This window comes from Sarcophilus harrisii, chromosome 1 (assembly GCF_902635505.1).
Source record: "Sarcophilus harrisii chromosome 1, mSarHar1.11, whole genome shotgun sequence".
Lineage (NCBI taxonomy): Eukaryota > Metazoa > Chordata > Mammalia > Dasyuromorphia > Dasyuridae > Sarcophilus > Sarcophilus harrisii.
The window spans coordinates 122,710,314-122,724,250 of NC_045426.1; the positions used below are offsets into that span (position 1 = coordinate 122,710,314).

Below are 13,937 nucleotides of genomic sequence, written 5' to 3' on the forward strand. Positions count from 1 at the left end.
AATTGTGACATATTTCCTATCAATGGCTGATTGAGAACACTGCACTCTGAGAAAGACCATCTTCTGACTCATGGTGGTTTTTATTTATTTCAATATCAAATTTATAATAAATATCAAATTTGTAGTAAAACTCATGAGACATTTTCTTCACTGATATTGCAAAATATATGAGGAGTAGTTGTAGATGAGTATCAAAAAAGTACTTAAGGAAGCTTTAAAGGAAAGTTGGAGTTTCAAGAGACTGAAAGGAGGGAGAATATCCCAGGCATGGAGGACATCCTGGACAAAAGCATGGCTTATAAGATTAAGAGTTAGAAGGGCACCTTAGAAATTACCTATTCCTACCCCCTCATTTTGCAGATGGAGAAAGTTAGACTTGGAAAAGAGAATTGGCCAGAAAATAAAGTAGTGGAGTAGGGAATGGAACCCAGATCTTTTCACAAAGGTACTATCCCCATCTCTGCGTTAACTCATTTCTACTCTGATTTTTCTTTTTCCTCTTCTCTACTTTATTGTTATTTTTCAACAGTCTGTCAACTCTCATCTCTCCCCTATTGTTCATAGTGGCAGCTCTATAGGCAAAAAACAGGATCCCCAAAATAGTGCACATTCATGGAGAAACAAAAGTTAGAGCATCCGTGAGTCAGATTGGGCAGACGAGCTGGGTTCAGAAGGATGCAAATGATGAGAAGTGTAGGAATCGAGACAAACTGTTATCAAGGGACCAAGTGGGTGATTTATAGGGACTGAGGAATGCAGAGCAAAGCAAGAGGAAATGGGTAACAAGGAAAAACCCCTCAATCTGTTGCCTCTACTGCAGGCAGCTTAGAACCAGTCCTTTGGGACTCGGGTCTGCGTGCTTGTAAGCATGTAAGACATGGTCCAAAAAAGTAGATTGGAGTTAGTGTGTGAAGGGGAAGCAGACAGAGTTCCTTGGCTGCAGTATATTCCTGACAAGCAATTCTCTTTGCTTTTTAAATTAGAACAAAAATAACCCTCTTAATCTTGTGCCATTTTAAAAAAAATTCCTTCAATAAAAAGTAACAGAAAAGAAAAAATCCCTGATTTTCCCAGCCTTATTGCCATTTACAAGATAAATAGTCTGTTTTAGTTTCCTCTTTTATTTTAAGTGGATGATTCTTTTTTACTCTCATTTCGTTTTTTGTTTGTTTGTTTTTTTTTTATATATAGAAGGCTTCCTACTCCTTTATGTGGATCGTGGCAGCAGGATCCCCAAATCTCATTATTCTGTTTTTCTATCACTCGTGATCTCTCTTCACTGTTATGTTATTAAGTCCTACCAATCACTCCCTTTAGGAAAAGACCTAGTCTCAGAAATAGTGCCCTGAAAGAACAAACTCCTTTGAGCCTGAGGTCCTAAGTCATCACAGAAATTAGGAATTTAGGACAGTGTGACAGCACTATCACAGGCACAAAAGGTGCCCTGAAGGACGGGCATACCCCTCAGGAGGAGAACCCACACCCCAGGGGGAGCTTGGCTCTCTTATTGAGGGAAGGAAGCTCCAAATCTCCTGACACTTGTGTGACTGCTTTATAGGAGTTTATACAAACAACTACTTTGCTCCTCTCTCTCTTTACATCTGTTTACTTAAGACAGCGTCAGGGTGGGTGGGAATGGTGCTGGCTCTGGCTTAGGAGTGAGTGGCCACAGCTGTTGCCTTCCCCTTTCAGTTGCATTGCCTCCCTGCTTTGCTAAGATTCACTCCCCACCATACATTGGTCACACCCTGTGAACCACAGGTACCCCAGCTGTCTGTAGCAACAAACAGGAACTTTATGCAAAGGAGCTCCTTTAGTAGTATTCTGAAATAATTCAGGAAAGAAGACTCTGAAAAAGCTTAAGTTTAAATTTTAATCAAAATACAAGCAGAATCCCAAGACAGTACTGAGGTCATTAGATGGCATAGGGTTTACAGCACTGGATCTGCAGCCAGGAAGGCCCAACTTCAAATATGATCTCAGACCCAGATGTGTGGCCATGGGCCAGTCATTTAATCCCTGCCTCAGTTTCTTCATCTATAAAAATGATAAATAACACCTTTTCCCCAAGATTGTTGTAATAATTAAATGAGATTTTGCAGTAATTATAAATGTTAAGATGATGGTTAGCTTACAAAGAAAGAGTGTATAAAAAACCAAAATGATATAATAATACCATCACAAATCATGATGAAATCTAGAGAAAGAAAAGCAAATTATACATATTACATTTTTTTTTCTCCCTTTCTGGTCTTAAAATACCTTTATTTTACTGTTCTTTGCCAGTAGAGAGCAACACATTATCTTGTAGTCTGGAATTGTGATTTCTAACCTGCAGAAATACAAAAAAAGTTAACAGAATTGCAATATAAACAAGCAGTATACAAATGATAAGGTTAGAAGATTTAGAATTGGGAGGGATCTTAAAGGTTTAGGAAAAATCATTGAACACAGTGACCTGAATGGAATCCTGGTTTTGCTACTTTCTACTTATCTTAGGCTAGTTACTTCTTAAAACCACAGCTTCCTCGTAAAGAAATCATAATGCCATCTAACTTCCCGTGTCCTCCAGCTCCAATCTTGTGATCCAAGATTACCCTTCTAAATTTACAGATGAGGAAATTGAGGTCCAAGTGATTTGTACATAGGTCACATTGAAACTGCACAGCAATCTGGGATTCAAGCCCTGGTCTCCCAACTCTAACCCTACTGTTCTTTCTACAACATCCATGTTCATGAAGATTTTTAATGGAAGTTTGCCAGCAAGTCTATAATGCACAGTACTCTATGAATCTAAAATTTATCATGTTTACTGAGGAAAACTCTGCTAAGTGCTTGGAGATACAAATGTGGGGGGAGGAAAGAAGTTCCTGCTCCCAAGAAGCTTATAATCTAGTGGGGAAAGACAATCTACATAAGATCCTTGGAAGGTACCTGATCCAAGAGCATTGTCAAAGAATTCCCAAAAGAAGTTCAAGAATTTCCACAGCTAAGTAGAAAATGAAGAAATATCTGTTCTTTCCCCTCACCTTACGTGGAGGAAACAGCTATCTAAGACAAAGTTAAGTGGCACAGTAGATAGAGTAATGGAATTAGAGAGAGGAAGAACTGAGTTCTAGTCCTTAGCTGTGGAACTCTAGGGCCATAGTGCACACAGTTCCAGGCTTGGAATCAAGAAGACTCATCTTCCTGAGTTCAAGTCCAGCCTCAAACACTTACAAGCTATGTAGCCCTGGGCAAATTGCAAAACCCTTTTTGTCTCAGTTTCCTTATCTATAAAATGAAATGGAAAAGGAAATGGCAAACCACTCCCAAGTGAGGTCACATTGACCTCAGACAACTGCAGGGACTCTAACAAAAATGAAGGGATTAGACTAAATGAATTCCAAGGTCCCTTTCAGCTTTAACCTTGTAATCCTTTGGTCTTTTTTTCTGTATCTTTCTCCTACCACTTAGTGATGTTTCCTCCATATCCCTCAATCAGGGATTGCTGCTATACACAAGTCCCTTGTAACCATAGAAGGAATCATTTTCCTTGACTCTGGTCATAGAATGCGTATAGTTGTTCCCTGCAGGAGTAAGACAAAACCAAGATAGTCTTCTGATGGCTTATGTTTACTTCCAGCCTCCCAAAACATTAGAGAACCTTACAGAACTCAACCTGACCTTCCTTGCTTACCACCTGGAAAATAAAAGCACCTACACTGCTCGAGTAAGATCAAAGGTTTCAGACCAGCAAACCTACACTGGACAGTGGAGTGACTGGAGCCCCACCGTCGAGTGGTTTAATGGTGAGTAGTTAAAATCTAAGTGTTAGGTGACTTTGAAGGTGCTAATGTTCTGTAATTGGTTGAGCCAAGGGCCAAGAGGCTCCCACAGTTGCCCAATGATTTTTAAAAAGAGCGCCTTCAGGGAAATCCTTCTGAACTTCCCAAGGCACCGTGTTGGTTGTTGAGCTAAAAGAGACCTTAGAAGTCATCATCTGGTTCCATTCTCTGATTTTACAGAGAAAGAAATTCTGACCCAGAGCTGAAGTGATTTGCCTTTAATATTATGCAGATACGAAGTAGCAAAGCCACTGATTCTCAATTTAAAGTTCTTCCCACAATACCACCCAGGAACTTTTATTTTGTGGTCTAATAAAAGTGGACCATTTGCTATCCCTAGTACATGGTATTCTCAATCACTCGTTCTTTGCCCAAGTTGTCCCCCATGTCTTCAGTGTTCTCCTTCTTTATCTCTACATTATGAATTTCCTGCTTCCTTCAAAGCACAGCAGGTTCCCCACACCACTATCACCACACAAAGAAGGATTTTCCTGACCTTTTCAGTTCCTTTCTCCTCCACCAAGATTATTTTGTGTTGCTTGTTCATATTTTGTTTATGTCTATCTATGGAAATGCTCTCTTTCCCCAGGACAAGGACTTTCTCGTTTTTGTCTTTGTACTTATTGTGGTTCTTAGCACATAATAGGGATAGGGATTGGACCCCTCATTGGATAGGGGAATCCTGGGTAAAGAATAATTCCCTCCACTCATAGTTTGACACATTTTCTGCAATTTATGATCTAAGAGAAGGGTTAAATGACTTGCCCAGAGTCAAACCAAGGTCCTTCTGGTTTTGAGACTAGTTCTTAATCCATTATACCACACTTCCTCTAGCCACATATTAAGCACTTATATTTTTTCTTTTAAATACATTCATCCATCCATGCTTGAGTAAGCTCAAAAAATTAGTTGATGAATTAGATGATAAATTGTAAGGTCATTAAGGGTAGGAATGGCTTTTTTGCCTGTTTTGTATTCCCCGTGCTTAAGCCCAGCATCCGGCATTTAATAAATGTTTGTTGAATTGAGCTATTTCAAAAGATTCCCAGTTGAATATCTATAGCAAAATGTAACTTTATGCTGGTCTCTTTGCTTCCTAGAGTATGAACAATCTTTTCTGCATCGCTTGGAATTGGGGGTGCCCGTTTTCTGCATCTTGATCCTGCTTGTCAATTTGCTGTGCTATTTCGGTATCATCAAGTAAGTATAGTTTTATGGGAAAAGTGGTCTTTATATTGTTTAGTCAGAAGACATTCTAGTAGGACAAATAGGCACCATATTAGAATGAGAGATGTGATGATGGTTACTTAGGTTGTGCATTCTGCCTCTGTCATCTCTTCTTTGTCTCTCCCCACTACAGTCTCTAGCCTCTTAGGTTAGGTTTAAAGTAGCCTTCTAAATTATCTCTTTATCTCTACTCTCTCTCCTGCTGTACTTCAAACCATCCTTCACAAAGAGACTGAAGTAATTTCATAAGATCTGTATCATGTTTGACCATGTCACTTCCCTGCTCAAAAATCTTCAGTGGCTCCCAGTTCCTCTAGAATTAAAAATGATCTCCTTAGAGCATTATAATTAAGGCCTTCCCCCATCAAGGTCCAACTTATTTTTAGTTCATTAGGACCCATACTAATATCTCCAGCACTTATTTGTGGATTTGAATTGTATAATGTGCAAGGTTAAATTTATACTCAGTCAAGACAATCCCTTTCTACTCTGGCAAATGAATGACCTAGAAAAATTGTATCTAAGATCAATTGTAGCTAGGGTTATGATGTTAATAGAAAAAAAAAATGTCTTGTTGAAGTCTACAGTCTTGGATTCTAGTTCCAGCTCCAGCATTTAATAGACAGGTGATATTGGTCAAATCATATCACTTCCTTTAGCCTCAGTTTTCTTATCTGCGAAAAATGGAGAGAATGATCTCTGCTCCGTTGGCTACAAGTTGTTTTGGGGAAAGTGTTTAAACCTTAAAACACTGTATAAATAAGAGTTATTACTATGCAAAAATTTTTATGCTTATTTGATCAGAACTGAACTCTTCTGGAGAAACTGAGTCTCTTGTCAAATGCCCTGCTGTTTCTCCTTAAATTAAATATTTCTTTAGCCTAGAAAAATATTAAAAACATGAAATTAAACTTCAGGGGACCCAGGTTCTAGTCATAACCCTGCCTACATTATTTTCTCCTGATTTTCTATTTCCTCTGTGGTAAAATGAGTGGGTATTTTATAAGATTGGAACTGGATGATCTCCAAAATGCTTTATGTGGCATAGTGTAGTGGAAAAAGTGCTGAGTTGGAACTTCAGTTGGGTTCATATTTGGCTTTGTGATTTTGTGATCTTGGGCAAGTCCATCTTTAAATCCCATAAATCTGTAATGTCCCCACCTATGATTACAAAGCTTGTCACTTGAGGATTTACTGTGGAAAGAATGCCCAGATGAGAAGGCATCAGAGTCCTTCTCTTCTTGATTCCTTATGTCTTTCTCTGTCCTAACTGCACCAGTTTTTCTTGGGGATCTTCCCCAACTCTCATGTCAGACGATCTGAATTACATGACCAATAAACCAACACTTGAAACTTCTTGTCTTACAGGATTAAGAAAGTGTGGTGGGATCAGATCCCCAACCCAGCCCACAGTCACTTAACTGCCATCATTATTCAGAACCAACAGGTAAGTGACTTTGAAAACAGTCCATCACTGTCCACATCATCTCAGTTTTAATTCTCTGTAAAAGTGTTTTGAGTAGTAATTCAAATATAGCAGTATTTTGGAATATGTTTATAACTTAATTTCCTCTTCAATAGATTATTTTACTTTCCTCTTAGTATGTTTTGTTTAAGCCAATATTAAAATACATCAGTAATTACTGATCCATGTACCTACTTTCTTATCTCCATAAAGTCTTTATGAGAATGACCTATATACATCTGGAGGTATTACTGATGAAATACAAGAAGGGAACAGCAAGCAGGCTTTTTCATAAACAACCTTTTATGACAGATCACTTATTTGTACTGCCATAACTGATTGAAAAATATAGAGGATAAAAAATATCACTGTAATTGTTGTTTGTTGGTTATCTTTTTATGAAGTAATGAGTAGGGGAGAGCTTAGTTGGTTGGGAGGAGGCTATAATTCAGAAGTTGCTGCCTGAAGTTGCTGACAAGGGCACTCATGATCTTGGAGGGAAGTAGAGGTAAGGCCCATGATGGTGTTGACCTAAGTAGCTTAGAGGATTGCTAAAATGAATTTAGGAAATCAAATTCCCAGGGAAATTACTAAAGTAAGCCACAGAGAGAGCTATTAAAGTTAAATTTTAAAGTATAATACCGAGATGTCCTGGCTTGTTTGGATGGTTACATGAATATAACTGAAGTAAACAGAAGAGTATGTAAACAGACAATTAAAAATAAGTTTAGGGATGTATTTATCTGAGGAAAAAGAAATTAAATTGGGTTATTGACTGTAAGTCAAATACTGAAGCTGAAACTTAAATACTTTGGCCACATAATGAAAAGATAGGACTCACTGGAAGAGACTGTGATGATGGGAAAGATTGAAGGCAAAAAGGAAAAAGGGGCAGCAGAGGATGAGATAGGTAGGTAGTTTCATGGAAACAACAAAACATAAATTTGGACAGACTTCAAGAGATCATAGAGGATAAAAGATCATGCTTCACCCATAGGGTCATGAAGAGTCAGACAGTACTAAGCAACTGAATTAAAACTAAAGCCATGAGTTGTCTTCTGATATTTCATAATTGTGTGGAGGTGCTTCAGGATTCTTGAAAGGTAGTCTAATGGTTTAGCCCTTTATCCATGGTCTTCATGTGCTAGTTCACCATCATTTGATCTGGGTGTGGGATCCAAATCAGAATTCAAAAAGAATGTGAGTCAAAATCTAGGCAAGGCTGGGAAACTTGGATTTTTGCTAAGTGCCAAAACCCAAGGGATTGACATGGAGCAGGAAGCCAGATTCAGGAGCATAGATTTCAAACTATGTCACAGAAAATCAGAAGGAAAGGTCCTTGAACTGAGTCTCTGTCCGAAGCAACCTAATTCTCTAAGAAGGTTAGGATCAGCCTTGTATGTACACGGATATGTCAGCCTGGGATGGTCATAGACTACCTCTGTTATGTCCCCTCCTGCTGATAAGGCCATGGGCTTAGACACATGGGAGCACAAACCCCAGCAGGTTGTACCAAGTTTAAAAAGTTTTGAAAACATTCTTAGCACCTAACTGTGTACTTGCCGTTGGAGAATAAGCTTACTGCAGCTCAGAAGAGTTCATCAGAAGGTTGGCCAGCAGATGATAAACTGGTTTAGGCACAGATCATCTACTAAAGTGTGAATGGTTTGTAATATTCATTAGGAAGAGAGGACCCACACTCAGAAAATTAAGCTATTGCACTAGTCTAGATGAGAAGTAATTAGAACTAGAACTGGACTGATGGCTATATAGTAAAGAAAGAGAGCTATAAGCAAAAGGTGTCATGGAGGCTGGAATGACAAGATTTGGCAATTGAATACATAGATGGGGTGAGAGAGGGTAAGGAATCAAGAATGACAGGGAGGCTGTGAATCTGGGAGACTGGAAAGGTGGCGTTGCCCTTGACAATAAGAGAAAAATACATATGAGGTTTCTAATCCAGGAAAGTATGAAAAAGGAAGATCTTAAAAACTGTTGTGGGCAATTCTCCACTTTCAATTCACTGAATTTGTTTATAAATGAACAGGAAATATTGGCCCTGATTTTGCCAATATTGATTATGTCTCTTCTGTTGTTCCTTTTCTTTTAGCTTTCAACATGGAGGAAACTGCCTAAAACAAAAGAAAAGAAAAATTTCCTGTAAGTATATTAACTGAACTACAGGTGATAATGAACTGAGGAGCAGGTCTAATAGTAATCAGGCAGCAAGCCCAGTCAAACAAACTTCTTTTGGGAAAATAAGAACCCAGGGCTTTTGACTACAAATTCAGCCATCTCATGTTGCCCAGAACTCTTGTCCAGCCTTAAATCACCAGGCTATGAGAAATGCACTTCATAAAATCTACAGGGACAGCTAGGTGACGCATTGGATAAATCACCAGCCCTGAAGTTACGAGGACCTAAGTTCAAATCTGGCCTCAGACACGTAACACTTCCTAGCTGTGTGACCCTGGGCAAGTCACTTAACCCCAATTGCCTCAGCAAATAAATAAATAAAATTCAAAATAAATCTATAATACTATACAAATGTGACATAGTTGCAGACATATACAGTGATTGGAAGTGGACAAATCCCCATTAACTCATCTTTTTTTTTTTAATTTCCTCTCTAAAAAATTAGGCATTGGAAGACATGCCTTTCCAAGTTGTTTCCCTGTTTGCTCAGCCACAACTCAGCAGGGAAAGAAGAGGACCCCCACCCCCCTCTCCCCAGCAAACGAGAAGGCTGGCCAATGGAAGCCTGCAGAGCTGTCTTACTGCCAGAGCAGATCAGCGTGGTGCAGTCCTTAGAGCTTTATGAGGCTGAGGTGGAAAGTGAGAAGGCGGATGCTGATGATGGTTCCTTCTGCCCGTCTATAGAGAACAGTGCAAGCAGTTTCATACAGAACAAAGAAGCAATCGCAGCCAGGTTTGTCCATACGCTGTTCCTTGATCTCCTAGGAGAGGAGACTTTTATGCCTTGTTTTGACAAGCCATCTGGGAAATACAAGGACTTGGCAGATGCATCTGAGTCACCACCTAAGGAAAGCAAAAATCCAGGCCACTGTGGGGACAGCCCTACCAGGCTGGGTTCACCCATTTTCCAGAATGGTTCCCTGAGTGATCCCCACACTTCTGAGAGATCTGAAACTGCCTGCCAGAATCCTCTCACAGAGACCGCTTCTCCTGAGGCTGGACAGGCTCCTGAGCCCCAGCAAGAGCAGTGGCAGTTTCCTTCAGCTTCTCAAACTCAGGGCCCTGGGTCAGCCTCAGACTTAGCAAACGGATCCATTTCAGAGGTACTCCAAGTCGTTGATGACAACCCTGCCTATCGAAGCTTCAGTAGCCTGCTGGCCCAGTCCTTGCCCAGGACTGAAGAAGAGCCGAGCCTTCTCTTGGTCTCATCCAACCGTTCAGAGGAACAGACGACTTCAGGAGACCCTGAGCTGCAGTGTGAGGGAAGCTGCTCAGAGGGCCCTAAAATCCCTTCCTCCTGTGACAATGAGCCATCTTCTTCGCTTCAGTCAGATGGAGAGAGCTGGGAAGAAATCCTAAGACAGAGGGTTCTCAGACAAGAAAGAGCTGTCCCTTGCCCCGCCATTTTAGCTACATCAGGCTACCAGTGTTTCGACAATGCTGTAAAGCAAGGCAGTGAGCAGAATTATAAGGCAGCTAGCTTTAATCTTCCCAAAGAATCTGGCTATCGGTCCTTTGTGAGTCTCCTAAATGATTCTAGGAAAGAAACCTCTGCAGAGACCTCTGGTGGTGAGTCTGAATCTGGAAAAGAGAAAGAGGGGTCCAGGCCATCAGAAAACACTTCTTGCCAAGAGGCAGAGAAAGTGCCCCAGCTTCCATTGTTCACCTTTGGCATGGATTTAGGAGAAGCTCTTTCTCAGAAAAACCAGCGCTGTCCTGGGCCCTCCAGCCTCCCCAAAACCATCAGGCCCCAGGAGATCACAGAGAAAGAGACCCCAGGTGCCAAGAAGCACAGGGACCCCCCTGCGGAGCCCTCAGTCTGTTCCAGATTAGACTTCAGCAGTGGTATAGTCTATTCCACCTTGACATGTCATCTATGTGGACACCTAAAGAGATGTTCAAGTATAGATGGGAGTTACACACCCTTGGGCAATTCCCAACACACAAAATGCAACTGTGTGGTTGAGGTCCTAGAAACATTGCCTCATCCTCTTACAAAAGCCACAAGTTTTTGCCCCTCTGAAATGATGGAGAGTTCAGAGAGTGGGGTGCCAAGGACCTTTTCTATGGAGTTTCTAGGGGAGAGCCATTTGGAGGAAGAGTCTTCCCCAGAAATCTGTGTGTTCCTATGTCCTCAGGACTGTAAAGATCCATCTGGCTCCACCTCAGAGAAACGGAAAGGATCCCTTCATCTAAAAACTAACCCTGGGGGTGACCTAAACCCAAACCAGCCCTTCACCCATAATATGGCAGATTGTGAACGTGAGGGCAACACCTACATAAAAGTTTCTTAGATGAGGTTTGGAGAGGTATCAGTCAACAGTGATACACATTTAGTTTAGGGAATCTGAATTTCCTTAGATTGTGAAATGTTTCTTCCATGTAGACCATTACTGAATAGAAGCCCAAAGATCCTTTTGATCATAGAATGCCCAAGGAAAGGGGGACCTTAGAACATAGAATATTGGAGTAGGAAGGAGCATTACAGATCTGATCAAATCCCATCATTTTAGAGAGGAATTGAAGGCCTGATCGGGAAGGTGAAGCACCTTGTCCTAGTTTGCTGAGTAAATGACAGAACTAATTCAAACCCAGGGCTTATTAGTCCTCTGCACTAGCCCCATGGTGAGAAGGTACCAGTTTTCCAGATGAGATATAATAGGGAGCACCTTAACAATTACTTTTTATAATAGTTAGCATTTATGGAGTGCTCTGAAGTACACAAATTATCTCACTTGTCCTTCACAACAACCTGTAAGTTAGGTGCTATTATAATTCTCATTTTGTAGAGAATGAAACTGAAGTCCAGATCTAATGTCAGTTATGAGGATTTTTGGTACTTCCCACTAGGTTTCAGCTGTATTTTGGGATTCTAAGTAGAAAAAGCTACTCCCTATATACAATGAAAACAGCAATAAGTATAAGACTTATTATTACTTATAGATAATGAGGACATATAATCAATTCCCAATTATCTATTTTATAGATTATCCATTTTGTTCTGTCTTTTGAATTTTGCCAACTCCATTAGCTGGAGCCTGAAGTGAGAGACTAGACTTGGTGTCTTATTGAGTAACTGGTGAATTCAGTTCTATGGAAGAAAACATTTATGAAAGTTGTGCTCAGCAAGGCAGCTAGATGGCTCGGTGGGTAGAGCACTGGGCCTGGAGTCAGGAAGATCTGAGGTCAGATATGGCCTCAGACACTTACTAGATGTGTGACTGAGCAAATCACTTAATCTCTGTTTGCCTTATCCACTGGGGAATGAAATGGCAAACCACTCCAGTGTCTTTGTCCAGAAGACCTCATGGACAGTAAGGTCTCCTGGGTCACGAAGAGCTGGACACAACTGAATCGACCGAGCAGCCGCAAATGTGCTAAACTGCAGAGATGTGATGACAAAAAAATTAGTCCTTGCCCTCAAGGAGCTTACATTCTGCCAGGGGTGGGTGATAGGAAGAGAATTGGTCCGTGTATTCTGCTAGCACCAGTTCAGTCTAGTCCATCCCTGCACCAGGACAAATACCAGAGCCAGCAGTGGTTGTTCCCAGAACTTCCTCTTCCAGCAATTAAATACCTCCGCGTTTTGGTTAGTGTGGAAATGATTGTGACTGGAGGCAGGGGAGATGCTTCTTGACGCAGTCATTCTCACATTGACCTCTGGGGTGTTCTAACTACATAGTCTAGGAGCCAGAGTTAGCGGAAGATTGAAAAGGTGGGAAGAATATTCTGGAACTTACAAAGATATTGTACTATATAAACATTTGTATTTGCTATAAGGATTTGTTTTTTAAACTGAAATGTGTGTGTGTGTGTGTGTGTGCGTGTGTGTGCGTGTGTGTGCGTGCGCTCAGTATGCAGATCAAAGCTGGGAGGTGGGGAAGGGACAGCGATGTTATATGTCTGCTATTTACCTTAAATAAATTCATTTCAGTTCAACAAGTCTAGGATGGATAACTACTAAGTTCAATGAGGAAAACTTTATTAATTAAGCACCTTCTCTATTTGAGGACTAGTGCTAGGTTCCTTGAGGGTAGAAGTGAGTGGTTTCCAAGAATAAATAAATAAAACAGTTTCTCCCTTCAAAAAGTCATAGTCCTTATAGGATTTAGATTTGGAAGTATTACCTGATTCAAACCCCTAATTTTACAGAGAAAAAAAGTAAGAATGCTCAGAATTTAAATGACTTGCCTAAGATAAAAGAGCAGAGATGAAATTTGAACCCAGGATCTCTGACTACAAATTCAGTACTATTTCCAATGTGATGTACCACTCCCACCCCCAAAGTACTACATAGACTTGTTACTACCATATAAAATAATAATAGCGACATTTAGGGTTTGCAAAGTAGATATATCATCTCATTTGATCTTCACAACAACTGTATACAAGGGTAGTGCTATTATCATATTCCTATTTTATAAAAGAAACTGGAGTTCAGAGAAATTGGGTGATTTGTGCAAGTTCATGTTTACAAGTGTCCAAGACATTTAAGCCCTGGTCTGACAGTCCAGCAGGCAATCAGCCAATTAATAAATATTTATTCAGTGGCTTAAAGCTCTTTGCCAGACCCATAATTAAACAATGAGGATACAAAGAAAGGCAAAAGGATAGTTCCTGCTCATAAGGAACTCACAATCTAAAGGGGAAGAGTCACAAACATACATGTATAAGTGGGTTAGATACGGTTAAATAGGAAATAATAGAGGGGAAAAACCAGAATTAGGGAGGATCCGGAAAGGCTTATCCTGAAAGGCAGGATTCCAAGGAGATACTTCCTCGTCAAATATGTTAAAGTGCTTGCATGAGCAAACAAAGCACCATGGTGGGACAGAGCAAAGTTTGCTCTCTGAATTGTAGAGAAGATAAAGACCCTAACCTCAGATGGCCACAGCACCAGGCAGAATGTATCCGGTGCAGCAGGGTGTGGACTAAGTGTCCTAAAAGGTGCAGCCAGAACTCTGAAATTTCAAAACAGGAAGAGAGCACTGCTGATGATGGAGATGAAGGAGCTGGTGACATTTGAGGTCAACCTTGAAGGACCCATAGGATTCCAATGGGCAGAGATGGGGAAAAGGACATTAGAGCAAACATGGAGCATCGTTGTACAGATCATTAGAACTTGCTTTAAGGAAGCACTGATCGTCCCAGCCCTGAGAAAATGCCCTGTACTTGAATTTAGTTCAAGCAGGGCTGAAACATGACCTGGACCAGAATACAAC

The 13,937-nt window shown here is 40.5% G+C and overlaps 1 protein-coding gene across 7 annotated transcripts in view; it reads left to right on the forward strand.

The window, feature by feature from the left end:
- Positions 1-12,654, forward strand: part of IL4R (interleukin 4 receptor) — a 47,223-nt gene extending 34,569 nt beyond the window's left edge. For all 7 annotated transcript variants that reach the window (XM_012543336.3, XM_012543335.3, XM_023497891.2 and 4 more), the window contains 5 exons: positions 3,626-3,791; positions 4,928-5,027; positions 6,423-6,501; positions 8,630-8,679; positions 9,161-12,654. In XM_012543336.3, the coding sequence (XP_012398790.1) occupies positions 3,626-3,791; positions 4,928-5,027; positions 6,423-6,501; positions 8,630-8,679; positions 9,161-11,009 (2,244 nt within the window). In that variant the 3' untranslated portion in view covers positions 11,010-12,654. The remainder of the gene's footprint in view (positions 1-3,625; positions 3,792-4,927; positions 5,028-6,422; positions 6,502-8,629; positions 8,680-9,160) is intronic.
- Positions 12,655-13,937: the final 1,283 nt, after the last annotated feature.